The sequence below is a fragment of the Homalodisca vitripennis genome, chromosome 7 (assembly GCF_021130785.1).
Source record: "Homalodisca vitripennis isolate AUS2020 chromosome 7, UT_GWSS_2.1, whole genome shotgun sequence".
NCBI classification, from domain to species: domain Eukaryota; kingdom Metazoa; phylum Arthropoda; class Insecta; order Hemiptera; family Cicadellidae; genus Homalodisca; species Homalodisca vitripennis.
In genome coordinates, this window is record NC_060213.1 from 145,026,119 (window position 1) to 145,053,503 (window position 27,385).

The 27,385-nt window shown below is 35.6% G+C and overlaps 2 protein-coding genes across 3 annotated transcripts in view; one reads left to right on the forward strand and one right to left on the reverse strand.

The window, feature by feature from the left end:
• Window positions 1-1,655: 1,655 nt before the first annotated feature.
• Window positions 1,656-25,668, reverse strand: LOC124366459. 2 transcript variants are annotated; one of them, XM_046823031.1, is made up of 5 exons: window positions 25,553-25,668; window positions 9,386-9,502; window positions 7,792-7,905; window positions 6,200-6,298; window positions 1,656-1,781 (listed from the first exon to the last, which is right to left on the reverse strand). In XM_046823031.1, the coding sequence occupies exons 2-5, from the start codon at window positions 9,452-9,454 to the stop codon at window positions 1,692-1,694; spliced, it is 372 nt and encodes a 123-aa protein (XP_046678987.1). In that variant the 5' UTR covers window positions 9,455-9,502; window positions 25,553-25,668; the 3' UTR covers window positions 1,656-1,691. The 2 variants fall into 2 exon arrangements, with proteins under 2 accessions (XP_046678987.1, XP_046678986.1); XM_046823030.1 differs by having other exon boundaries at window positions 25,548-25,668.
• LOC124366457 overlaps window positions 17,092-27,385 on the forward strand; it is a 34,900-nt gene continuing 24,606 nt past the window's right edge. The window contains exon 1 of the mRNA XM_046823029.1: window positions 17,092-17,566. The gene's annotated coding sequence lies outside the window, so the exon portion shown is untranslated. The remainder of the gene's footprint in view (window positions 17,567-27,385) is intronic.

Below are 27,385 nucleotides of genomic sequence, written 5' to 3' on the forward strand. Positions count from 1 at the left end.
GTGATATGGTTCGGTCATCTAATTTTATTATTGAGTTATATGTTTTTCCTTGTTGAGTAGAGAAAGTGATAAAATTAGTTTTATTTGGGTTAATATGAAGATTCTTCTTTTTAAAGTAACTATTCATGGTGGAAATATTTAAACTAGATAGAATTTCAATTTCTTCTTTGGAGCTGGCCGATATTTTTAGAGTCAAGTCATCTTTGAGTCAAGTTCTGTTTTTGTTTTACCTGTCCACAGGACTACTCGATAATGAAATGAGCTATAGATTTGAAATTTCACGTTCAACCTCAGCAAAGCCTACTACTACCTTGTCTTATCTAAACATGTTTATTATGTGGTAAGATATCTAAAAAATGATCATTTGCAATCTTTACATTTTGCATGGAATTTTATTTCTACACAGACAAAGACGAGTTCTGTGAAGGTTCATGTCCAACCATGGAATTTGTCTGAGCATCATTGAAGCACTTTGAAGCTGAAGGTTCGTGTCCAACCATGGAATTTGTCTGAGCATCATTAAAGCACTTTGAAGCTGAAGGTTCGTGTCCAACCATGGAATTTGTCTGAGCATCATTGAAGCACTTTGAAGCTGAAGGTTCGTGTCCAACCATGGAATTTGTTTGAGCATCATTGAAGCACTTTGAAGCTGAAGGTTCGTGTCCAACCATGGAATTTGTCTGAGCATCATTGAAGCACTTTGAAGCTGAAGGTTCGTGTCCAACCATGGAATTTGTCTGAGCATCATTGAAGCACTTTGAAGCTGAAGGTTCGTGTCCAACCATGGAATTTGTCTGAGCATCATTGAAGCACTTTGAAGCTGAAGGTTCGTGTCCAACCATGGAATTTGTCTGAGCATCATTGAAGCACTTTGAAGCTGAAGGTTCGTGTCCAACCATGGAATTTGTCTGAGCATCATTGAAGCACTTTGAAGCTGAAGGTTCGTGTCCAACCATGGAATTTGTCTGAGCATCATTGAAGCACTTTGAAGCTGAAGGTTCGTGTCCAACCATGGAATTTGTCTGAGCATCATTGAAGCACTTTGAAGCTGAAGGTTCGTGTCCAACCATGGAATTTGTTTGAGCATCATTGAAGCACTTTGAAGCTGACACAACTTCCTTTTTGTTTGCCTAGGAGATGAAAATATCTTTTCTGTATGATATGTGTCTGCCTATCTTACCGCAGGACATTTCCACATTGAAATGAGCTATAGTCTTGAAATTTTGCATGCAACTTAGCAAAGCTTGTAAGGGCACATGTGGTGCAGCATACTCCTACCTTGTAATTGTATTAAAAGCACTTGTTAATCGCTAGTTTACAGATAATGAGTAAAAGTATGGGGAAGTATTTAGATTATTATAGTTCAGCTTGGAGAACTACTGTACAAGCAGTTGTATGAGCATCATTTGCTCTATACAAAAGCTCGTAAATTGCTGGTCTGGACCAACACCTGCCAGGTGACAATTCATTTTGTGCTTTAGGACCAAATTAATGTCTGTTTTACATGCAAATCGATAGTGAACTATTTATCCAGTAAAATTGTTCCCATTTCTTTGAGATAACAATAACGTACAACATAAAAATTATGTAGAATGTAAAACGCTAAAAAATACTCGGTCTACAAGAAGTTACATGAATGCCAGAAAGAGGATTAAACTTATAATTTTGTAGTTTTAGAATTGAAAACATAATCAATAAAAACTTACCACTTGAGGCACTCCACTGCTTAAGGAACTCTCACGTTTTCTTCTACTTGGTCCATATGTTTTAGGTACTGACAACTGTAATTCAGAAACAGTACAATTACCATACATATCACATACCATATACATATCCTATACCTATACATATCATATATTTTATTGTCTGCTTACAAAATTATTGAAGTTAGCTGAGTTAATGCTTGGTTGAATACTTGGTTAACACGTTCGCTGCGGGCGGTAACTCTGGTTACCGCTGCTACACTGCGCTAGGAGCGGACGGTAACTCTAGTTTCCACAGAGCCTTCTGAAATGAGGTTAGTGTGCGGCCAGCACTCAAGCTATCACAATGTATTTCTCGCTCCTCTGGAGGTACTTTTCCCGCATTTGTATGCACTTCGTTTTCACATTAAACTTTTTCATTATTTTTAATGATTTTTAAAGTTTTTATAGTAGTAAGTGATTGTGCAACACAATGCAACTTCCCCCGGGACCAAGTGGTGTACAATAACCAAGTTCAAAGCGTACAACAGAGCCCAGTATTGAGTTCAAACAACGAGGATCCTGATTACGAGACCAACCCACGCCAATGGAGCGCTCACAACTGGATTGGAATATATTTTTATAAACTTATGTAATACAATATTTTTTGTATCATTTCAAGTATACATTTAAATATATTTTGTTATAATTGCTCACCACATATTTGTAAATAATAACTGAATTTGAGTGAGTTAGTGGAGATTTATATATAAACTTTATCACATTTTTATAAACTTTTACATTCATTTTGGTTTTCACATTTACGTATAAATATTGTTTATATGTGTCTAAAACGAATAAAATACAATTTACTTTGCTACAATGTATTCATTTGGAATATTCCAACTACCATAAAAGGGCGTTCCCTAGTGCGAGCGGTAACTAGAGTTACCAGCTGGCAAGGAAGACTGTCCTCAGGAGCTAGCGGTAACCACATTCCCAAAATGGTAGAGAGTGATAAATTTTATGATTTATGAGTAATTTTCATATATTTTTATCATATTTCATCCAAAAGTAAAAAAAAAAAATAAAAATAAATAAATAACGTAAAAAAAGTAAAAATATATTTTTAAATTTCAGCATATAGGGAACTCTATATAGGGATTTTTAGCAGCGAACGTGTTAATAAGCAACTAAACAAAGGTATATGACTGAGAAAATAAAATAAATATAATATTTTAAATTATAACTTATTTTATACACACTAGTACAATGATAATACAATTTAAATACTCTTGACAAAATAGATAAAACATTAAATATATTTCAGATGGAAAAAAAACAATAAAAATATGCTATGGTTTGAAATATTTTATTTTATTTTTTCAGGTAAAGTACACAATTTAGGTAAAGTGAAATGACAATAAATTCTTGTTTACGCTTTATAGTTTTGTATTCATTTTTATTTAACCCTTATAACGTCAGTATATCTTTTCACGACTTCCAGCAAACGGCACAATATTAAAAAAAAAAAATTTTTATGTGTAAAGTTCATTTTTATTTTTACTTTCTATAATTATGGTAAGTATAAAAAAGTAAAAATTTTAAAATTATCTTGTACGTACATATATTTATGGGACATTAAATTGTAGATATAAATAAAGTCAAAATAAAAGGCACACAAAATTTTATTAGCTAAACTATAAACATTACCAGACAATTATATAAATATAATGAAAATAAATTATATTTATAATAAATTATATATAATAAAATTAAAAATAAATAAAAACCATATAAACAGAAAACAAGACGAAGGAAACCGACTCAGCGATGGTTAGACACGCACTACCTGAAGCCAAACTGCAAACAAAAGCGCGCGCGCTGTACGGCGTCTGTGCCGTGTGGCGGGGAGAGTGTCTAGACACCGCGTCTATTGTTTCAAACAATGTAACGTGACAGCTATATTTTGACGCTTGACATAGGTCAATAACCCACACACATGGTTGACGCATACCGTTAGTGACATTGATCGGATTTAAAAGGAACTTAAATTTGCTATAGACGCAGTTTTGTGTCGATGCGCCGTACTGCGTCTTTGCCGTTTAGAGATAGTTTGTCTATGCGCTATACGGCGTCTGTGACGTTATAAGGGTTAAAACTTTCTGAAGACAGGGGTATTAAATCCCCCGAAATAAAGAAGTGAAAAATAGTTATTTTGTTTTCTTCTATTCAATACAGTGATTAGTAGTATATATATATATATATATATATATATATATATATATATATATATATATATATATATACAGGGTGTCAATTAAGTCTGGAACCTCTTTTTTAATTTTTAAACCACAATATCGAAAAATACCAAAGTTCACACGTGCTTACTGGTGATAGTAACGCACATATCTGCCCAATTACCGACCGGATAATCCCTTTGGGGGACGGTCCACAAGGAGTCGGACAAATTCTTAAATAGCAGCATAGGTCAAGTTTGGTATCAAATTAAAGGTCTTACTTAGCAGAGTACAATGCCGCAAACCGGACTTCAAAAGGTGAATTCATTCAGTAGTTATAGCTATTTGAATTTTAAAACAATTGAACAATGTAAATTATTAAGTATTACAAGTAAACACCAATTTTTAAGTACCTGTGATCAAAGTAAGTGTTCAAAATGTTCCCCTATCATCGTCTGGCAATGTCCTAGGCGGTTGTAAAAGCCATCCACTGCATTTTGAAGGTAGTCACGAGGAATATCTTGAGCTTCTTGGACTATGAGATTTCTTAGGTGCGCCAATTCTCGAGGCTTAGTACGATAAACTTTATCTTTGAGGTATCCCCAAAGAAAAAAATCCAGCGGAGATAAATCAGGGGAACAAGCAGGCCACTCTACTGCACCACGTCTTCCAATCCATCTGTGAAGGAATATTGTATCCAAGTATTCTCTAACAAGGAGAGCAAAGTGTGGTGGCACGCCATCTTGTTGGAAATAAATTCTTTGAAATTGTCGACCAAGAGCAGCTTGTAGTGCAGGAATTATCTCATTTTGGAGCATTGCTAGATACGAGTCACCATTTAAATTACCATTGATAAATAATGGGCCCATAATTTGATTTCCTATAATACCTGCCCAAACGTTAAGTTCCTGTGGATGCTGTGTATGACTCAATCTGCCACTTTCACATTCTAACAGTAGTTGCGTTATTGGTAATAATTATTGATTCCTGGCTTCGATTACTACATTGTCAGATGATGGGAGGGGAACATTTTGAACACTTACTTTGATCACAGGTACTTAAAAATTGGTGTTTACTTGTAATACTTAATAATTTACATTGTTCAATTGTTTTAAAATTCAAATAGCTATAACTACTGAATGAATTCACCTTTTGAAGTCCGGTTTGCGGCATTGTACTCTGCTAAGTAAGACCTTTAATTTGATACCAAACTTGACCTATGCTGCTATTTAAGAATTTTGTCCGACTCCTTGTGGACCGTCCCCCAAAGGGATTATCCGGTCGGTAATTGGGCAGATATGTGCGTTACTATCACCAGTAAGCACGTGTGAACTTTGGTATTTTTCGATATTGTGGTTTAAAAATTAAAAAAGAGGTTCCAGACTTAATTGACACCCTGTATATATATACTAGGTGTTTGAAAAGTCTGGGTACGGCTTAATATATTACAAACCATAGCAGATAACATCTATAAACTTTGCACAGTGTCATATGGCTATGTAAACTATTTTTCCTTGCTATTACCATGACATACCAACCATGGGGGGACGGCCCACAGAGGAAAACATGGAAATCTTAAATTAAAGCATGGGTCGAGTGATACCACATTTGAAAGAGCTCACTTAGTAGAGCTGAATGCCGCAAACCGCATCTCAAAAGGTTTATCCAATCAGAAATGGCGGGTTGTTTTAGGTACACATTGTGAAGTACATTATGCGCTGTCATTTCTGCCTGGATCGTCGTATTCTGATGCGGTAGGCGGCGTTTCACTCTACTAACCATTGGTTTCACTGATTAGTATTTATAAAAAATAACAAAAAAATTTAATTCAAAAATTCACTGGTAAGTTAACTATTTCATCAACAAAGAACAATGGTAGAACTTAATTAATTCATAAACATAAAGACGACGAATTCATTTTAGTTTTATTTATTGTGTTATAAATTTATGAGATAATATGCTAATTAAAAATAAGTCAGTGAAAACACATCGCTTAGTAGAGTGAAACGCCGCCTATCGCATCAGAATACGATGATCCAGTCATGCTTTAATTTAAGATTTCCATGTTTTCCTCTGTGGGCCGTCCCCCCATGGTTGGTATGTCATGGTAATAGCAAGGAAAAATAGTTTACATAGCCATATGACACTGTGCAAAGTTTATAGATGTTATCTGCTATGGTTTGTAAAATATTAAGCCGTACCCAGACTTTTCAAACACCTTGTATATATTACAATAGAAAAATATGTGCTTGGATAAAACAATACAACTAGTTTTACCTTCTCTGTTTTGATTTCTTCAGACGGTATTGCCAAGGATTCTAAGTTTTCTTCTTTAATTTCAATTTGACTGTCCAGAAAAAATTCTTTATATTCCGGCTAGAACAAAAAGAAACATAATCAATATACACAGTGTCCCATGAATAGGTTTAAATGTTTGATTTAAAATTACTTTCCCATTTATGCACCAAACATTTTCAAACTCTACACAATTAATAAAGTAGGTTTTAAAAATATTCTGTAAAAATTAAAGCTTCCTAACAATTGTAGAAACAAAATGGTGACATATTGAAAATTTTACCATTTTGCTTGCTATAAAAATTCATTTCTTGAATTAACTGGTTTGATTACTGCATTGCAGTTTTAAAGAACAGTGGTTTAAAACAGCTCATTGTTGAAAACAGCTGTTTGAGTGAAGAATATTGCTTGTGCTATAACAACATAACCTAACCTCCTCCATTACAGTTTTACTGATATTGAAGTTCGAGAAATGGATCTTAATGCTGAAGAAAAAGTGAAGTATTGTGGGTGGGCTATGGCTTTTGGCAATATTACAGAAGTAATTAGACAATTTCAGGTTGCCTACCCAGGAGTTGAACCATCTAGCAATCCAACAATAACTAAGTGGAAAAATCTTTTGTTAGAAACTGAAGTGTAGTAAAAAAGTACTCTAGAGGATCAAATGAGGAAAGAAAAGTAGGATACTAGTATGCGCATCAATGCTCCGCTCTCCAGGTAAACCGAAATCACTAAGGAAAGTTGAACTTGAAACTGGTGTTCTAAAGTCTTCAGTACAGAGAATAATTAAGAAAAACAAAATTAAATTTTACAAAAGCCACCTAGTCGATAATCTTCTTGAAGATGATCCGAACAGGAGAGTGGAATTTTGTTCTCGTATCAGTGAGTTTCATGAGCTAGATTCTAATTTCCAAACTCAAATATTTTTTTAAACGAGTCTATTTTCTACAGCAATGATGCTGTAAATAGGCATAATTGTAATTATTACAACACTGGCAACACTGGTAATCCACACATTCTTGAACAGACTCTACTCAAATCAAAAGGAATTACTGTTTGGGCAGCTGTCAGTTAGGGCTAACAATAGAGGAGCAAAAATATATACAGAAGTTTGAGTGCACAATACATGAAGATAAGGAAACATTCACCATATAATAGAACACCAATGATATTAGATGAATGATGCACAGGATTCATCCAAACAATGGTGTTTACAAAACATCCATTCTATTATCCAGAATTATAAAGGAAATTAAGAAGTAATCAACAATAAAAATAGTTTCATCCAAGATCAGCATCAGGTTATCAAAAATATGGCAGCCTGTGACGAACATACATGCCAATTTGTTAAGCTTCAGCCAATCACAATACAGCTCCACCCCCGCACTCGTGTACCAATAAGAGGATGTGTACCAATGGCTTAACAAGTTTTAGTCTAATATTTTTTGACTGAAGATGGCTTTTCAAGGTAAAACTGCTATAACTCTATATCTTAATTGCGTTAACAATATTTTGATATTAATGTAATGGAGTAGTATATAATAATATAGAATGTAAATGGAATAAATGCTTACCTCTTCCAATACACTTTCCACAACTAAACTGCAGATACTATCATCGTTCTTCACCTCAACGGACCAGAATGTTGAAGGTACTTCGTTTTCATTCTGTTCTATCTCAATATCAGTCTGTGGACAAAAAAATAGATTCTGAAATAAATTTGTAATCATCTTTACAATGGCTTTAACCATCTTTATTGCCATTTAAGAAACATTCAGTCTTATCTTAACTAAACAGGTTGTTCCATAACAAGTAACCAATACTTTAAAAATTGTTTAAGTACTTCAAATTAAGGACAAATATGAATAGAACATAATTAAGACTAAAAATGCTCTATTCCCCCTTTATCTTCCTTTTTATATTTTATGAAAGAATATTTTCAAAAATGTATTCATTGTTCAATAAATTGTTACACGGGTTGTCACGAGAATAACCAGAGTTTTGGCTTTTGCAGTGGTGGGCAGGACTCCATCACAATCTCAGTGCCAAAACCTTCTTAACTCAGTACACTGTGCCCTCCATGCGTTAATAAAATGGAAAACCACTTCACTTGGGAGATGAATTTTGAGAGTGAATTTTTGGAAAATTAATGTCAAAAAACCGCAACAAGTTTGAATTTATTGCAAACTTTTTGATATGTAGGGAGAAGGAATGTGAATGAAAGCTGTGAGGCAATGATTACAATGGCCGTACCAATGTTCGTGATGAGGACTGAACGGACACAGGTACAGTTGCGGAGTATTTTCTACCACAGTAAGGCTATACTCAAACTGTTGAAATGTTAATGAAACTCAACAAAATAATGCATAAAAATCATGGTATTATGATTATATAACTTTCAGGACATTGTGATACGTGGTCACCACTATGATAGGATCGGTAATGACTGAATTGTATGGTGAAATTGTATAGCCACCCGGTCTTAGACCGAGATCAGTCTGTTGTCAGTGGACAGATTTTTGCCAGAACGGACATGTAGCAAGGCAATCAGTCTGGTTGTGCACTCTCTTCGACTGGTGTCGCAGAACGACTATTCTGTGATTCTTAGTAATTATTTTAATTTATTATCTTGAAAAATAATATTGTTCTACATTAGTCGAAATTAATTATGACGAGCTTAACGGATTAAAAGAGGGATTATAGGGTTTCTCGGTAACAGGAATAAGGGCAGCACGTGTAGGATGTTGGTTATAGTTTTTATTATTAAATTACAGTCCAAATATACTTAAAATATTAGGTAAATTTGTCAAAGCTGGCTGGAGGAATGTCGTGAAATAAATAGCCTCTGAGGGAATGTAATAATTATTTCTATCAGCACGTGTGGGTCACTGATGCTTCATCAACAATGAACATCAGTTTCACAACTAATATTAAAAAACTCCCATCGTCAAACACGTTCCCTTAATTTCATGGACACTGGTACACGATACTTGGTGAACAAAAGATTAGTTACCATGAATTTTCTGCTAGATGAACAGAAAAAAATGTTGATGGAAGACCAAAAATCACAGACAGGTCACACACAGCACTTAACAAATATCAACGGTCACCATCACAATGATCACTCTTAATAAACAGGAGGTAAATGTAACTTTACCATAGACTCACCTCAATGGGTTCAATTTTCACATGATAAATAGGACAGTCGACAACATCAGATGGCTCAGTGTCAGCCATCCTGGTCAGATGCTACATCTGTTATATTTTGATCCTTTGTTTCACCACCTGTATGTAATACACACAAACTGTTATTTTCAACAGACAAATTAACAACTAAGAATATTTGTTCACAATTACAGCACTGTTTTGTGAACCATATAGAGGTTGGTGAGCATTTTTCACTATTAGCCAATTCAATTTTAATTGAGAAAAGGTATTTTTATAGTTTAAAACAGCTGATTATTAAATCACACGTGTTTCTCAGGTAGTTATTCTAAATCCACTAACCAACTTAATACCTGCTATTATAAACAGTTAGTTATAACTGCAGTCTTACCGTCTTCTGTGTCGGTAAAACACAAGTCCAGATAAGATTCTGAGCAATTCTCTTGTGTATACAATATGAAATACTGTACACTACACGAATATTAACTAAAGGTATTTTCACTATAACAATGGGAAAATAAACTAATAACATCATTCTTAAAATTACCAACCATTATAGTACAAGGTTAAAACTAACTCATCCCACTAATGAGTCTATAGTATGTCTAGTAACACATGACGCTGTACGTAACGTTTTGATGGTACATAATGTTGCAACATGAATTTTCATTGTGCTTTTGACTTTGATACAAGGTCAGGTAAAATTTTTGTTTTTCCCATACATATTACAAATTTTGACATTGATCATTGTTTCTGGATTATTAACTTTATTATACACTTAACATTATGTTGTTAGGATGTAACAACTGAAGAAAAAAGTAGATAATTGTTTACTGTTAAAAAACATAGCAATGGTATATATATATATATATATACCATACCATTGACAGTCTGTTTTAGTCCCCATGCTAGTAATCCATACCTCAGATGGGACTCAACTAGAGAGAAGTAAGCTGTTCTTGTAGTTTCATGGTTACAAGAACTTTTTACTCTTTTAAGAGCATAAATACTAGAGTTAAGCTTACTACAGAGATTGTCAATATGTGGATTCCAAGATAGCTTGCCATCTATTGTAATACCAAGATACTTTGCTTCATTATCTTGAGTTATTTCTGGTAGACCATAGTAGTCATTTGTTCTTCGGCCTTTCCATATAAGTTGCTGAGTTTTGCTCTCATTACGGACAAGATTATTGTGTTGGCAATATTGTTTTGTCATATTTAGAGCTATAAAAGAGTCCAGTTCGAGGGATATTGAGTCTTTTTTTGCAATAAGAAGGGCTGTGTCATCTGCATAAAGCATTGCTTGGGCCCAGTCAAGAAGATAGCTTGGAAGATCATTTGTCATTAGAATAAAAAGCACTGGAACCAATATCGATCCCTGAGGGACACCTCTAGTGATTGGGAGTAGGGTTGAATTTGCTTTATGGGATGTGTTGTTGTTGATTGTATAAGTCACCTCAACTAGTTGTTGTCGATCCTTCAGGTAGCTACCAAGCCAGTTTTGTGATGCTCCCCTAATGCCCATGTTCTCTACTTTTTGGAGAAGTAGAGAGTGGTTTAGGCAATCAAAGGCCTTACTGAAATCCAACAGCATGGCAGTCACAGTCGCACCTTCTTCAAGTTGGTCAATGATGAATTCTGACAGTTGTACTATTGCCGTAGTTGTGGATTTACCACGGAGGAAGCCATGCTGTTGGGTCGTCAAGATGTTGTGAGTAGTCAGGTGTGTTATAAGTTGGCTTAGTACAATCTTTTCCACTACTTTGGATAATGTTGGGAGAATTGATATTGGTCTATAGTTTTCCACTGATGTTACGCTACCTTTTTTGTGTTTAGGAAAAACTTTTGCAAGTTTGAGTTTCGTTGGAAAAATGCCTTGTGAAAATGAGAGGTTGATTATGTGACATAAAGGACTCGCTATTTCATCCTTGCAGTGTTTCAGTAGTGTGGAGTTGAGTTCATCGACTCCTGCTGATGGTTTTGATTTCAAAGATGTGAGTGTGTGGGATACTTCTCCTGGTGTGGTTGGATGAAGGATGAAGTCAGGTATTTCGCCATAGTCTTTGCATGATGGTAAGTGATTGTTTATGACTTGGCCAGCATTGTAGAGAGTTATGTCAGCTATTTTTGTAAAATAATGGTTAAAATGCTCTGCTATTTTGTTGGGATTGTCAGTTTGTTTTGTTTTCCATTGATTTCAAGTTTTAGTGATTCGTCCTTTCTAATATCTTTGCATCTTTCATAGTTAATGACCTGCCAAATAGCCCTTTGTTTGTTGTTCGAGTTGTCAATGAAATCTGAAGTTGACTGTTTTCTTAATTTTTTTCAGAAAGAGGTCATAGTCCCTCTTTCTGGCAGCAGTTTCTATTTTATGTTCTTTAAAACCAGTTGTCCTTTCCATTTCCAGAGCTCTGAGGAAGCATTTTCTTAATCTCTCAGATTCTTCATTGGTTGCCTTAAATCTTGAGTTTCTTTTTAGACGGGATTTTTTATGAGGGCATGTTAGATTGAGGATTTGTAAAAGGATTTCATGAAAATGGTCATACGATTCTTCTGCGGAAGGGGTATCGTAGACATTTTCCCATGTCTCTAAATTAAGTAGGTATTTAAAATAATCCATGTTTTCCCTTGAGAAGTGTCTATTAGATAAAATGGGCAGAGGTAATTTTTTATTTGTAGTAATTACAGTACAGAGCTGAGCTATGTGGTCTGATAGGCCAGTGACAATTAAGTCAGTGTCAATTTTACGCTCGTCAAGGTTCGAACAAACAAAGTCAATTGATGATTTGGTGTGTGGAGTGACTCTAGTTGGTGGAAGATCTATCCTATTGATGTTATGACTGGCCAACATGTCTTTTAACTTTCTGTTTTTGTAGTCATGATTTAGCCCATCAACGTTGATATCACCCATGATAATTGTGGGGCACTTCCAGGTAGGGATGAGGTCTAATGTGCTAGACAGGATTTCAAGGGCATTTTCAAGATTTCCACTTGGTGGTCTGTAGACACCAATTATGTAGATTGTCGTTTTGCCAATTTTCATGTTTACTACGTGAGTTTCACGCGTAAGTTCACTCGCAAGGTCAGTTGTAAAATTGTATATTTCGTTTCTCAGCCCTTCACTAGCAAAAATTGCTACTCCTCCTTTTCTGCAATTTTGACGACAGAAATCTCCTATTAAGTTGAAGCCTGGAAGTCTAGTACTTGATAGCTGTGACTCTTTCAGCCCATGCTCAGTTAAGATAACCAAGTCAGGTAAATGGAGTTCTAGGACATGTGTTAGTCTGTTTATTTTCCCTCCTAGGCAGTCAATGTTTTGATGAAAAATCTTCAGTCGGTGTCCTTGATTAGTGGAGCTATGTTTTGCTATGGTTTTGTTTTCATTAGGTGCTCTGTCTGTATTTTGGTGGAAAGTTGTAGAAGTGGGTTTATTTTGTTTGCCGGGTTTTGTTCCCTTCCTGTCCATTGTTTTGCAACAGCAATTTAGGTTTTGGGCCTTCGCTTCTCTCTCAATCCTAAAAATATAGTTGTCTCCACCTGTCATGTCATTAGTATTCAGTTTTTTTGTTGAGGTGGTTTGGCTGCCTCCACCTGTCATGGCGTTAGTATTCAGTTTTTTTGTTGAGGTGGTTTGACTGTCTCCACCTGTCATGGCGTTAGTATTCAGTTTTTTGGTTGAGGTGGTTTGACTGTCTCCACCTGTCATGAAATTGGAATTCAGTTTTTTTGTTGAGGTGGTTTGACTGTCTCCACCTGTCATGAAATTAGAATTCAGTTTTTTTTGTTGAGGTGGTTTGGCTGGCTCTACCTATGTCACTATTATTTGGTAGTATCGTAGCATCTTTCCTTTCCATGCTTCTGTGAGGTAGGAATGGATACTTTCCTGCAGAATTGTTTTCTTTACAGGTTGTTTCCATTTCTTTGTGATGTTTTGCAAGATCTACTTCAGAACACTGCTGACCATAACGTATCCATTTAGTCAGGATATCCTCTTGAGTTGGAGCAATGTATGTGAAAGATTGAGTGTGATGAGATATGGCGACAAGACAGTGTGGTACTGAGTTGTAGATGTCTTCGTTGTTGGATGATGCCCTCACTACTACGATGTGTGGAGCCTGCTTCCCTTGATATTCGTGAATGGTAGAGACGTTATGGCCTAATTTCAAAAGTTGTGCTTTTTCAGTTTTTTTTAAAAACCATCATTTTGGTGTCTTTTACCATGCCTGGTATAGTATTGATGTTGTCAAAAACATGTTTTACAAGCTCTCTTTTTACATTGCTGCTTGTTGTCATACCTTCTGAATAATATTTGGAAAGAATGCAGGTAACTGTCATCGTACATCTGTAGGAGTGACTTAAATACTGTGAGATCTCAGTGATTTTTGTAATGTCATGGAACTGAGTTGAGTGGCCTGTGACCCGATTAATATAGGGGATTTGGTTCATGTCGCCCACCATCATGACCTCTTTGGTTTGTGAAAGTTCGACTGCGTATAAGATTTCGCCAGCATGCAACATGAGTGCTTCGTCTACTATGAAGCGGTTATAAGTTCCTCCATTTTTCAAGTGGTTTGTCGAGTTTATTAAAAATGAGTGCACAGTTCTACAGTAGTTCTTCACATCATCTTGAAGTTCAGGATGGCTTGTCTTTAGCCGGTTTGAGAATTCAGTAGCTCCTTCTTTTGTGGGATATAAGACCAAGTCTCCTATTTTGAAGTTCTTCAAGATGAAGGATGTTTTCCCACATCCTGGCACACCTTGCACTAAGTTAAACCTAGCCTTGGAAGAGTATGTGTTATCGATCTTGGTAGTTTTTGTACTATTGTATAATTTAAGGTTATTCATTAGTAGTGTGTCATCAGATACCAATATTAGGTCATTAATTACACTAGCGTTAGAGGCAGCGGAAAATTTTGATTGTTCATCCTTTGTTAGATCTACAAAATGTGCTCCATCAAAGCCGCACTGGTAATTCTTGCTAGGGTCCCCAATAAGAAAGTTACCACTCTTCAAATCAATGAGAGCAAAGTTGTCTCTGTATTTTAATAATGTGTTTCTTATATCTTGAGTATTTTTTTCTCTTTTGCTTAGGTTGTACCTCCTGGTACATTTTTGAAAATCTTTTCAGGAGTAATTCTTCTTTTATCCTCCATAGGTCCCTTTGTTCCACCATAGCAGTTCTGACAAAGTTTGATTTAGATCATTTTGAGCCAGAGGAGTGTTGTTTGTAGTCGGTGCATGTGGGATCTTAGTTCTCCAAGTGTTGTAGCTTCCTGAGTTGTTGCTGCTGCGTGTCATTTGAGAAATTTTTCGTTGATTTAGCTGCTGTTTGTCCAGGATTTTATCAACTGATTTTTTCAATTTTTTGTCACTTGAGTAAAGTCTCATACGATGCAAGTAGGCATTGCTTGAGAATTGCAACAACACTTGTAGAAGGTCTCTTTCATTTAAGAAATGTTGTTTTAGAAATCCAACAGTTCTTTCTAGGTCAAAAGAAAACAGTACAGGGAATTGAAAACAGTCATTTGCTAGTTCCATAAATTTATAAAGACGTCGCTTCCAGTTTCCTGTTTTCATGGATTGACAAATGATTATGTATGGTTTACCAGAGGTCGAGGTAGTGGCAAAAATGTTGTACGAGAGTTGATTTAGCTCAAGTCTTCTTTGTAGTGCTTTTAAGGACTCTGGGGTAAGTGAAATTGAGCATTCTCCTGTGTCTTTGTCATAAAAACACAGACCACAGCTGTCTCTCCAATTGTCATCCATGTCAAGTTGTGTTGTCACAAGTGGTGTTTCTTCCGGATGAAAGGAAAATATTTTTAGATTTTTCAGAGAATTTTTATCAAGTGAGTGTAGTGATGACAATTTACCGGTATTTGAATTAACAGCAACACTGCGTATTACTCTTTTCATCACAGGTCTGGTCTCTGCTGTAACATTTTCATCTTCAACACTGAGATAGGCAGGAGAGTCTATATTTATACCCTCGATGAGTATTGACTGTTGATTATTCCTTAGACTAGGAAGCCTCTCTGTTTGTTCATTTTCCCTGACTATCTGTTCTGCAGATCCTGCAATTACATTGCAAATCTGTGTAGTTTCATTGCTAGATGAAGTTATTTGTCTTGTATGCTGTTCTTTCGATTGGGGAGTAGTCAAAGTAGTTATAGTATATTCACTGTTTGGCTGTGGTGTGGTCTTCTTTCTAGAGCATAGCTTATTTAAGCAGGTTATTATGTTCGCAAAGGTTTTATAACCTTTGGTGGTAGGTTTTCCATGGACAGTTAGGCATTTAGTTGTCAGTCTTTTTTGTGTATTACAGAAAACCACTTGTTTTTCTTTACACAACCACTTGATATTTGAATTTGCGTTATTTAGAAGTTTAGGAGGAATTTTCCCATCTTTCATAATGCTATTTACTATTATGGTGGAGTTGGGAAATTTGTTTTTTGTCACATTTATAAGAGTATAAAGATAGCCCATGGCATCATCCGGTGATTTTGACAAGTACAGTATGTCTGCACCCTCCTGAAGTACCACAAAATTTGGATTCCAAGTGTCTGGTAAGCTTATAATTTTTGGGAAATCATTTATAGTTTTAATTTCAAGGACTTTAGTTTCAACATTTAAAATTTTTAGTGTCCCAATAGGCATGTCAGTGATTACCAAGCAGTCCAACTTCTCAGTGATATTTACAGGGCATGGTACTGTCTTGTTGTCTCTATATTCTTCAGTCTTAAATAGTAATGTGTCATACTCAATTTCAAATTCGTATAAAGTCTGCCTTAGTAACTGAATTGTATTCTCTGATTTTGTAAGTTCCTTTTTTAAAGACTCAACTTGGCTTGAAAGGCATTGCAGCTCCTGCAGCAATTCATCGTTGGAAGGTGGATAAGGTATAATAGTTTCCATTAGACAGTTATTACTTTTAACCAAAGTTTCAATTTGCTGTTTTAAACTATCAATTTCTTTCAAGTAGAAAGCGCTTTTCACCTCAGCATCTTTTTTACTATTTATTATTATGGTATCCAGACATTTTATTTTTTCATTCAGTTCATTTTCTGAGGAGTTGTGTACGCTAGTACAGCTTTTATGAGGAAGTGGCTTAGTTGTATTGTCACTCATAGTTTTCTTGGTGATAGGAGTCTCAGGGCTTAGTGTCTGGTTTTGATTAAGCTTATTTTTGGAGACTATCTCCTCTAATGCCTTGATTTTATTGACATAAAACCTATTTTCTTTATTTATTTGTTCTTCCATGTCTTCCATAGTTTCAGTCCCTATCCTAAGTTTATTTTCAAGAAATGACTTTTCCAAGCTATGGTTAGTTTTTAGTTCTTCTATCGCATGCAAGAGGTTTTGTATCTGATCATCTGCAGCTTTTAACTTGTCTTCAAACTCTAGCTGAAGCTTATTAAACTTTACCTTTAGGTTGAAAGTTGTCATTTTTTAAGATATGATTTTCATTGAGGAAAATTGCCAGCCTCAGCAGCTATAGTGAGGGAGGTTTCTAAGTCTTGTTCTTCATTTCCAGATAAATTTGATATTTTTTTTCTCTTAGGTTATTTTCATTGATTTGAGAAAGAGAAAGTTGCACAGATTTGTTTGAAGAGAGAGCTTCATAAGCTTCAATCGGTGCCTTGTGTAAATCAATTTTTGAACTGTTATTTTTGTATAATTCATTGTCTGAGTCGAGTTTAAATTGAGAAATATCTTTTTCAGAGCATGTAGCAGTCTGTTTGGTGCCATAAAATATAACATGATACCTGGTCCTAGTTTTAAGATTTTCAATTCTTTCGATATAAGCAGGCCAGGGTGAGTGGCCCCTTATTTTAACAACTACAGTTTCATTAAGCTGGAACATACTGTCTTATACTTAAAAAGTTATATGGAATCACAGTTTCTTTGAATTATTGAGTCTGAGGAGGTGACAGGCAGACAGACAGTTGCAACTAGTTCAGCAGTCTGCAGCGAGGTCACTGCCCAGCTTTGCCATGTCTGCATATTTGAGGTGTGATGATAGATGTGCTCATCACTAACATACTGTGTTAATGAGGTCACAGTATACATACGGCTCTATAATGTTAGTGTGCTTAATGTTAAAACGGGTTGGATTGTCGTGATATCTTTTTTTTTAATTACTTACTTGTGGATAGTAATCTCACTTGGATTGGCCAAAGTCCAGGTAAGAACCCATTTTACACACTAAAAGTTAACTTTTTTAGGGAGTGAAATGCACTGACAGTGCAAAGAAATTAATCTACAAAGAAGTTAAATATCTTTTGTAGATACGTTTTTTTTATCTCTTTGTTTCGTTGATTTATTATTAAAAATCACTAGTGCCAATAAGTGTAGGCAAAGCCTGTATGTACAAAAGGTATTTGAGGTATTATTAAACCTTTTTGTAAAATACAAGAGTAATTCGGAAAGTAAGGTCCATTTTTTTATTTAAAAAAAAAACCACAACAGATTTTTTCAAAAAACTTGTTTTATTTGATTCCTGACATCAATCACTATTTTTCTACATAATTACCACTTTTGTTTAAACACTTGTCATAACGATCTACAAGTTTTTGAATGCCGGTGTCATAGAAGTCGGCCGCCTGCGACGATAACCAGTCTTGTACTGCTTGTTTCACCTCGTCATCAGTGTTCAAAGCGCTTCCCGCCTAGGAACTCTTTTAGGTAGCGAAACAAGTGGAAGTCACTCGGCACCAAGTCTGGGCTGTATGGCGGGTGTTCTAGCTGGTTCCAACCAAATGATTTGATGAGATTTTGGGTTTGGTTGGCAGAGTGGGGTCTGGCATTGTCATGCAGCAACAAAACTCCAGCTGTCAATAGGCCACGTCGCTTGTTTGTATTGCTCGTCTAAGGTTAGTCAGAGTGTTGCAATAAGTGGCCGCATTTATTGTTGTTCCTCGCTCCACGAACTCGACTAGCAATATCCCACGTCTATCCCAAAACACTGTCGCCATAACCTTGCATGTGGACAATGTTTGTTTTGCTTTCACTTTAACCGGTGACGTCGAGTGACACCACCCCATCGACTGGCGTTTCGTTTCTGGGGTTATGTGGGAAACCCATGTCTCATCACCTGTCACAATGTGGTCTAAAAGGTTATCACCTTCCTGATGATATTGGATCAAAAATTCAAGAGCAATACCCATTCTTCTTTTTTTGTGTTCCTCAGTAAGCAGCCTGGGAACCCAACGTGAGCACAATTTGCGAAAATCCAAAATTTCAGAAACAAGTTTAAACAATGTGGTTCTACTCACGTTTGGAAATTCTATTGCTAATGAAGAAACAGTGAATCGCCGATCTTCACGAATTTTTTCATCGACGGCTTTTACCAAATCTTCGGTGATCACTGACAGCCGACCAGATCGTGGTTCGTCATGGACATTTTCCCGTCCATCTTTAAAAGCTCTCACCCACTTCCACACTTGCACTCACTGCACTTGGTCACTCATTGCATTTGGACCGTACACTTCACTTATCTGTCGATGAATATCCGCTGCTGAAACGTTCCTTGCTGTCAAAAACCGTATCACAGACCGTATTTCATAGTTGGCGGGACATTCAATAGTTTTAAACATTTTAAAAAGGCACAGACAACAGCAGACTACAACGATATCACTGCAAATGGCGTCGTTCTGTGCGCAATGCATGCCGGGAGTCAGGGCGCATGCCCATTTCGCTGCTCACTTACTGTTTGTCTGGTTAACGCGAATCGAACCTTACTTTCCAAATTACCCTCGTATGTATCAAGAATTTAATTTTAAAACATGCAAGTCTAACGTATACCTAATCTAAAAATTGAAATTTTACTTCTATTTTGAACATAAAGGTGATGATCGAAGAGGGGAAGCGTGACTAAATGTCAGAGTACTAAGGGAAGCACAAAACCTAAGGGGTTGAGAACCACTGGTAAACAGAAAAGACTGTACTGTATGTTCTTAGATTGGTGAGCTCACTTGGCAACCTTCATCTTATTAGTAGTGTGGTTTACAGTCAATCCTCAATATAACAAATTCCTTGATACAACGAATTTTATTTAATCCCTAGAAGTCTCCATAAGAATCAATGCAAATTTCACCTCTACATAGCCAATAAAGCATACTCACAACCTCAATATAACAAATTTTTAGGCTGGAAAAAATAAATCAACCTTGGTTGAATTTTTCGTTGTTAGAACCTCTTGTAGCGAAACTCATCTCTATATAACGAATTTTCCACGACTGCACCTTATTATAACAAACGTCACAACGGCAACAAAGGACAACAAACAAACAATCGTGTCTCGACATCAAAGCTTAGTCACAGCCACACAGTCTGAATTGTTAGACAAGTTTATTCAGTTGTCGTGGAAAGTTTGGATCGTGCTTCAGAATTAAGTTACAGTAGTTTAGTGACGATGGACACCAATAACAAAACGGCGCGCTATAAGCGTAGAGTGTAAACGAAAAATTATCAAATGCGTTGAAGACAATCCGACGAAAAAAAGTTGGACATTGCGAAAGAATTTGGCATTCCACCCAGCACTTTAGCTACAATTTTAAAAAAGGAGAAGTTTGATGACGTAAGTGTACTGTGTTCTAAAATCAGAAAGATAAAGTCGTGTAACCTGAAGGACGTAGAGGAGTGTGTGCTTAAATGGTTGAAACAGTGCCGAGACAAAAATATTGCAATAAGTGGACCTATGACTTCAAGAAAAAGCCCAGCAGTTTACTTTTGAACTGGGATACGAGAACTTCCGAGCTAGCAATGGATGACGAGCTAGCAAAACTTAAAAAAACGAAATGAACTTATTATTCAAAAGGTGTGCGGTGAAAGTGCAAAAGTCAATGATGGTGTTTGTACTGAGTGGAGAGATAAACTTCCCGAGCTAACCGAGGGATATGAACCAGAAAACATCTATAATGCAGATGAAACTGGATTGTTTTTCAAATGTTTACCTGACAAAACATTGTCATTTAAGGGTGTTAAGTGCCATGGTGGAAAAAATAAACATCGTTTAACAGTTATGATGGGAGCAAACTGTACAGGGACTCATAAATTAAAGCCTTTAGTAATTGGAAAAGCGAAAAAAACCATATTGTTTTAAAAACGTGAATGAACTTCCTACAGATTACATGACGAATACTAAGGCTTGGATGAATTGTGACGCTTTCAATGCATGGCTTCAAAGTGTTAAAAAAGATATGAATAAGAAAAAGAAGAAAATTCTCATCTTCATTGATAACTGCATGGCTCATGGAGACATTCCTACGCTGAGTAACATTAAGGTCGAGTATCTTCCTCCAAACACAATCTCCAAACTGCACAACCGCTTGACAAGGGCATTATCCGAAGTTTAAAGTAAATTATAGAAAAGAGGTCGTACAACAGTTCCTTAGCCTTACAGACATGGAAAGCCGTTTACCTACAAATATCAATGTCTTGGACGCCATGTGGATGATCACAAAAGTTACAGAAACTACAATTTGTAATTGTTTCACGAAGAGTGGGTTCACTGTCACAACTCAGGAGAACAATTCAGACAGACCAGCCTCCTCAGACATACACAAGAAATCGAGAGGGTTGGGAAACAGTTCAGGAAGCATTAGAGCTAGAGAAGGATGTAGAGTTCGAAGACTTTGTTACTTTGGCTGTGAGTGGGGAGTTGACAGACGACGCTGACATCATTTCTTCTGCGACCTCTTTTCCAAACGAAAATCTGGTTGCGAAGACGACGATGATGATGAACCAGATTGTGTAATGCCCGACCCGAATTTAAAAGAGGCTCGTGAAGCCATTGGTGTTCTAAAGTGTTTTTTTCTTAAAAAAGGTGGTTTGAGTGAAAGTGTGCTAAAATCTATAACTGAATTGGATTGCTCATTGGATATTATCAACGTCACATCACGTAAGCAGACTACTATTACTGACTTTTTCTCTAACAAACAGGGTGAAAACAGCATCAATAATGATGCCATTGATACACAAAATGTACATTAGGCCATTTAACCTTCAACAATTCGTAATTTTCAGTTTAGTAATACTGTACAGTACGAGTACTGTATTTTTTACTTTCTGTAGTGTAAGATTTCGTTTTGTTGGTCATTTTTGCTTTTCAACTTTCTTTTAGTGTGTTTTCAAAGTACATAGATACTGTATTACAATTTTTCTGTTTTACATACTGTAAATTCTTAATTGGAATAAAAAAATAAAAATAAAGTTTCATTGTTCCAAATTAAATGAATTTTTATTTCATTTTACACACTACAGTATTTAAATACAGTATAGCATACGATTTCACGTTTTAACACAACCGAGCCGATGGTATGTGAACCTCGATGTAGCCAAATTGTACCTAACCTCAATATAATGAACCTCATTGTAACAAAATACTCGATATAACAAATTTTCTGTCCGGTCTCTTGAGGATCGTTATATTGAGGTTTGACTGTAGTATACTTTGTAAAACTTACTTATATCACATTTTAATTAATATTCTGTGGGGATCAATTTTAAATTCCAGAAAAGGGCAATAAGGACCATAAAGAGACTTAAGCATCACAATCAATCCTCAACCGATCAGGTCCTTCTGTTACACAAGACCTTCCTCAACCATGGGATTTTAATGTAGACTACAGAAAATTGTTACGTTTCAATGTATAATATAGGTTACATTAAAACCCAATACATAACATAACATCTAAAAACCAACACCAGCATATATATAATACAAGATATTTAAGAATTTTGCAGAACACAAATTAAAACTCTATAAGAGAAAACTGGACTACATTGGCCAACACTTTTTACAAACTATAGCATGCCAATTACGAAAATACAAAATGTAAAACACACCTTCTAGAACTGTGGCCAAGCTAATTCTATCCTTAACCATGTAAACCAGTACTGTAATCTACTACCCGCAGAACCCATGACCTTTCCCTGTGGAGGCATTATGAAGCATCCATCAAGGGTTGTTTAAACGGGAAAGTTTAAGTTAAGTATAATATAAGTAAGTCCGTTCAATGTTGAAAATAATAACTTGATCAAAACTTAATTACTGTTATATTTGTCAAAATCTCAAAAAGTTAAATTAAATTACCATTGTTTCAAAAGCAAGATTTTGATTCCAAGAGTAGCAAAATTTGATATACACTGTGTAATGAGGATGTGATGATTCTCACCTTAAAGCTCAATGATGAAAACAAGATGTTATATTTAGAGATACGGAAATAAAAACCCACATTTCTCTTAAAACAATGATAAAATCTAATTCGATAAGACTACCTAGCCGAATATCTCTACAAAATGGAAGTAAAAACATTGGCAAGAAGCCATTTCTTTACTTTCTAAAAGCTGTGAAGAATCTGAATTACTGACAACAACAGGAATTTAAATCAAATTCATGTTCTTTTTATCAATTTGGCAATTTCTAAGCAATGATTGGGTCAACTTTATTTTGTTTCATATTTTAGTACGACCACCAGTTAGTCCTTTGAAAGTAACAAACACAAATATTAGGTGTTGGAAAAACGGATCATTGACATTGCCGAGCGATAAGAAGCCGTAGAGTCCAAATATTGTAACTAGCATATAGGACATAGTGTAATGTGTGTAACAGTGAGACTATAATATATATTATAGATAAATAAATATTATTTAATTGATCAATACAATACCCGTCAAGATTGGAACACTAATGTGGTCTGAGCTTGATTTTAGATTGGTACTACCTCAAGAGATGTTTTTTTATGCGCCAGCAGTATAGTGTAGTGCCTTCAGCTGTGTCCCACACTGCATGCAAAGAAAAAGGAATACATCGTGCGGACAGTGAACAATAGCTTTCTGACACTTCATTTTCATGTTTCTTACTTTCTACGGACTGCCGCCAGACTGAAATAGCCAATGAAATTGACGCAATAATTGTTCAGAATGCCATAACATTGTTTTACATCTTTTGGAACAGTTATTGAATTGCTTTGATAAAACCAGAAAAATAAGTAAATAAGTTTAATACTTTTTTTAGCTTTTGTTCAATTATTTTAGTAACCTACATTTGATTTTTTTAGTTTGAATTCTACTGTGGCATTCTCTTAGCTTAGGGACTCCCATTTTATTACACTAAAAATGGTTTGGAACTTCTCCTATACTATGAACTAATTAGGTAGAAAGAGGAAATATTTATATGATAAAAATAAAATAAAGAAGTTATGATATAAAATAAGACATCTAGGCTATAAAGCAGTTTGCTCAGGTAAACAATTTGGCCCTCAGGTAGGCTAGTCGGCATGCAGCCATTGAGTAGTTATAGACAGGTAGTTAGATTAGGTGAGTTTTCATTAACATAGTAATTTTTGTTGGCAGCCCTTCCATGTTGGTCATCCTGATAATTCCTCCTTCTCTAATCTTATTAATCGCTCTACCCAAAATTTCTTCCAGTCTCCTAGTTTGTTAACGAAACCCGTTTTTGTAATGTTGGAAAAGATCCCGGTACTTTTTATTATCTGGAGGTCACTATTTTCGGTACAAGTTTTTCTTACACGGGACCTAAAATAACTAAATTATTACAAACAACTGAATTTATTTGACTAACTGCAAAAATTGCATGTCATTATGACAATTAGTTTTTGTTTTCTGCCTCCTAAAATAGAGCAATGTCGGTGAATAGTAGGTCACTCTGTCCCTATCTACTCTTCAAGTAACTTTTTGAGGAATGTTTTAATTATCAGGATTCAAAAATTGTACTTTCCTGCATTGTACATTCCAAAATTAAGACGTTGTGCTTTGTGTTTTCACACCGCTATTAGCCTTTTTGTGTTTTTTTCACGTGCATTTACATTTTTGTAAACAGTGGAATTACTTTCAATGAGTGATTTAGTGATTGAACCAGTGATCAACAAATGTAACGGTTGTTTACTTACGTTGTTCTACTTTTTTACTTACGAGCAAATATGGTTGTCTTCAGTTTTCCTTAATTTAGGTTACAATAATTTGTTTCATCACTGTAAATATTAAATACATATTTCAATTTAACCCTCTCCCGCTCGCAAGGCATGAATCGGCACGGCCAACACATAGCCACTGCAGCTTAAACGGCACAGATCGGCACGCACTGCTTTACCCCCTAGAGCCGATAAGTGCTGCTCTCGAGTAGCAATATTTGGTACTACTACGGGTTGTTTGCTATCAGGAGACCATTTACTTCACTTTTACAGTAGATTTATTCCATTATTTTGCTATTTATATTAGTTGTGCGGAAACAATGGCGGGTTGTAGTCGTACACTTCGTGACAGTGAAATCGATCTCGTTATTAGTAGTGATTGCGACGATTCAAGTGAGTGTAGTGATGTACCAGAGCTTTGTGAAGTGGTTGGTGGCATTGAGGATGTAGTTCGGAGTGATCACAGTGGCAGGGGCAGTGACGGCGAGCCAGACAATGACCTTCACCAAGTAACTGCGCAACAAACAACCCGGCGCCCAGCTGTCCGTGTGCCCCCTCCCTGGTCTCGTACAATCAACTCCATTGAACCAATATATAGTAAAATAATTAATATATATAATTATAGTTAATTACAATGACAGAACATGTGTAAGTTGAGCCGCTGCGTATTTTAAACCGAACACGACCGGCAGAGCGAATTAATTGAGGTTAGAAGCACCGTGAGCGCCTGGAAACAATACGAGTGGGAAAGGGTTAAAACATATGATTGTTATTGAGGACTGTAGATACTTTTATATCAACTGATAGACTAGGATTTGAGATGCGAATATTAGGTATCGATGATTACATTCTTCGATATAAAAAACCGGATCCGCTTATTGCATCCTACCCAGAGGGGAGCTCTACATAGATTAATATTTGCAAGAGATGAAGTAAATGTAAAACTCTTCCATAAAATATGAGTTTTTATGTTTGGTTCTCTCAGCCTAGGCATACTCCATTAACACAAATCTAACATTCACCACTGCCTTCAAAATTCAGTAAACAGCTTAATCCTGTTGAAACTGGGAACAAATGATATTTCCCAAAGTCTTACACTCTCTCATCATCATTGTGATTAACAATTAGGATAAATACTAAATATTTACTTTATACATGCCAAATGATTTATATGTTTGTCAATACATTATATTAGCTTAAATTATTCTAAGAAAACATAACATACTGTACCTTACTTCTGGCGTAATGGCTAATTGAGTTTTGTTCACATGAAATAAATGTTAGATCCAGCGCAAGGTATTGTATTAAACTTTGAATTTTAACACAACAAGCAGTAGGAACATTAATACAAAGTAATACAAAGTTAATTGATAAGATACCCCTATGTGACAGCCATTAAACAGCAATTTTTTTTATTCCACTTTGCTAAAAAGCAGTCTGAGTTTTAATCATGAAGCCATAGAAAACCTTTTTCATACATGTAAGATTAACCTATTACCCGCTGGTGACTACTACTATATTTATTTATTTATTTATGTATTTATTTATTTACGGACAACCCATTTTAACAAAATATAGTACAAAGTTACAAAGGCTAATATAGATAAGCTGCAACACAATACAGTAATATTAACAAAGTACTGTAGTATGATAATAGATACAAAACAACCTAAGATGAATTAATACATGTAAGATGCAAAAGACCAAATGAATTAGCAAACAATAAGAGGTAACAATAATAAACTATGAAAAATAACATGATGACTAACAGACAACAAGGCAATAAAATATGAAAGAGCTAACAATGATCAACTATGAAGAAAAAAACAAAACCTAGAATATCAACAAACGAAAGAGAAAAAAAAACACAACTTTTAACCATTATAATAAATAACAATGATAAATAATTTATGAACAATGAAACATAAATAAATAACAAATGAACAATTTGGTACTAATGAGCATTGCAAGCAAGCAGAAATAGATATGAATCAATAAATTTTAAACCGCGATTAAGGACAAAATAGTTAATATACTGTATTAAAAAAGATAGAAATAAAATAAGTATTAACAGTAAGAAGCGTTAAAGTGATTACAAGCAATAAAGAAATCTAAAAATAATAATAATAAATTAATAGTAATAAAAAAAACTACTATACGAACATAAAAAACAATGCATATTTTACATGGAGCCTTCCTCTCTTAATCTTCCATGGAGAGCAGTTGGTTAATCTGTCTCTTAAACGATACAGCACCAGTGTTAAAAATGTCTAGTTCCAGTGGTAAGGTATTCCCAAGCGTCTGGATCCGGACCGTCGTGCTGTTCCTTTCGTAGCTTGTAGAGTAATGCAGTCTTGCAAACAGGTCTCTCGATCTTGTACTGGCAGGAACGTGGAACCTTACCCGCTCCAGTAACCGAGGGCAGTTGAGATCTCCATTAACCAACTTATATAAAAACACCAAATCAAAAATTCTTCTCCTCAAAGCAAGTGGTTGAAGGCCAAGTTCAGCTGCTAAAGAGTTCACAGGGACATCAGCATAACGATGACCCAGGCGATAACCAACTAAGCGGATGAAACGAGACTGAATCGATTGGAGTCTGTCTTGGAGATATTGTTGATTAGGAGACCACACAACTGTGCAATATTCCAAATGAGACCTAACAAGGCAACAATATAGAGTCTTTAACGCCAAAGGAGCCGTGACAAAACGTGAGTACCTGATTATCATGCCGAGGTTCCTATTTTCTTTGCTACAAATGTGATTCACGTGATCTTCAGAGCTCAGAGAGGCAGCACACATCACACCTAGATCTCTAATCTCGCTTGTTCTTTTGAGACTACATCCGACCAATTGATAATCATGGAAACGAGGAGATGTTATCCTGTGAAAGGTGATAACGGAGCATTTCGTTGAGTTTAAGGACATGCCATTATCAGAGCACCATTTCTCAACAGCCTTTATACTTCGCTGAAGGATTTCAAAGTCGCATTCAGATGTGATTTCAGAGTAAAGTTTAATATCGTCAGCAAACAATAGGTGATTGGCAGGAACTACGTCAGATATAT

What these genes read in the sequence shown, in the direction of transcription:
- LOC124366459 (XM_046823031.1), bottom strand. Translation starts at nt 9,454, where the DNA reads ATGGCTGACACTGAGCCATCTGATGTTGTCGACTGTCCTATTTATCAT. An exon ending in TGAAAATTGAACCCATTGAG is followed by an intron (nt 7,906 to 9,385) that starts GTGAGTCTATGG and finishes TTTTGTCCACAG; the next exon opens with ACTGATATTGAGATAGAACA. An exon ending in AAGAAATCAAAACAGAGAAG is followed by an intron (nt 1,782 to 6,199) that starts GTAAAACTAGTT and finishes TCTGAATTACAG; the next exon opens with TTGTCAGTACCTAAAACATA.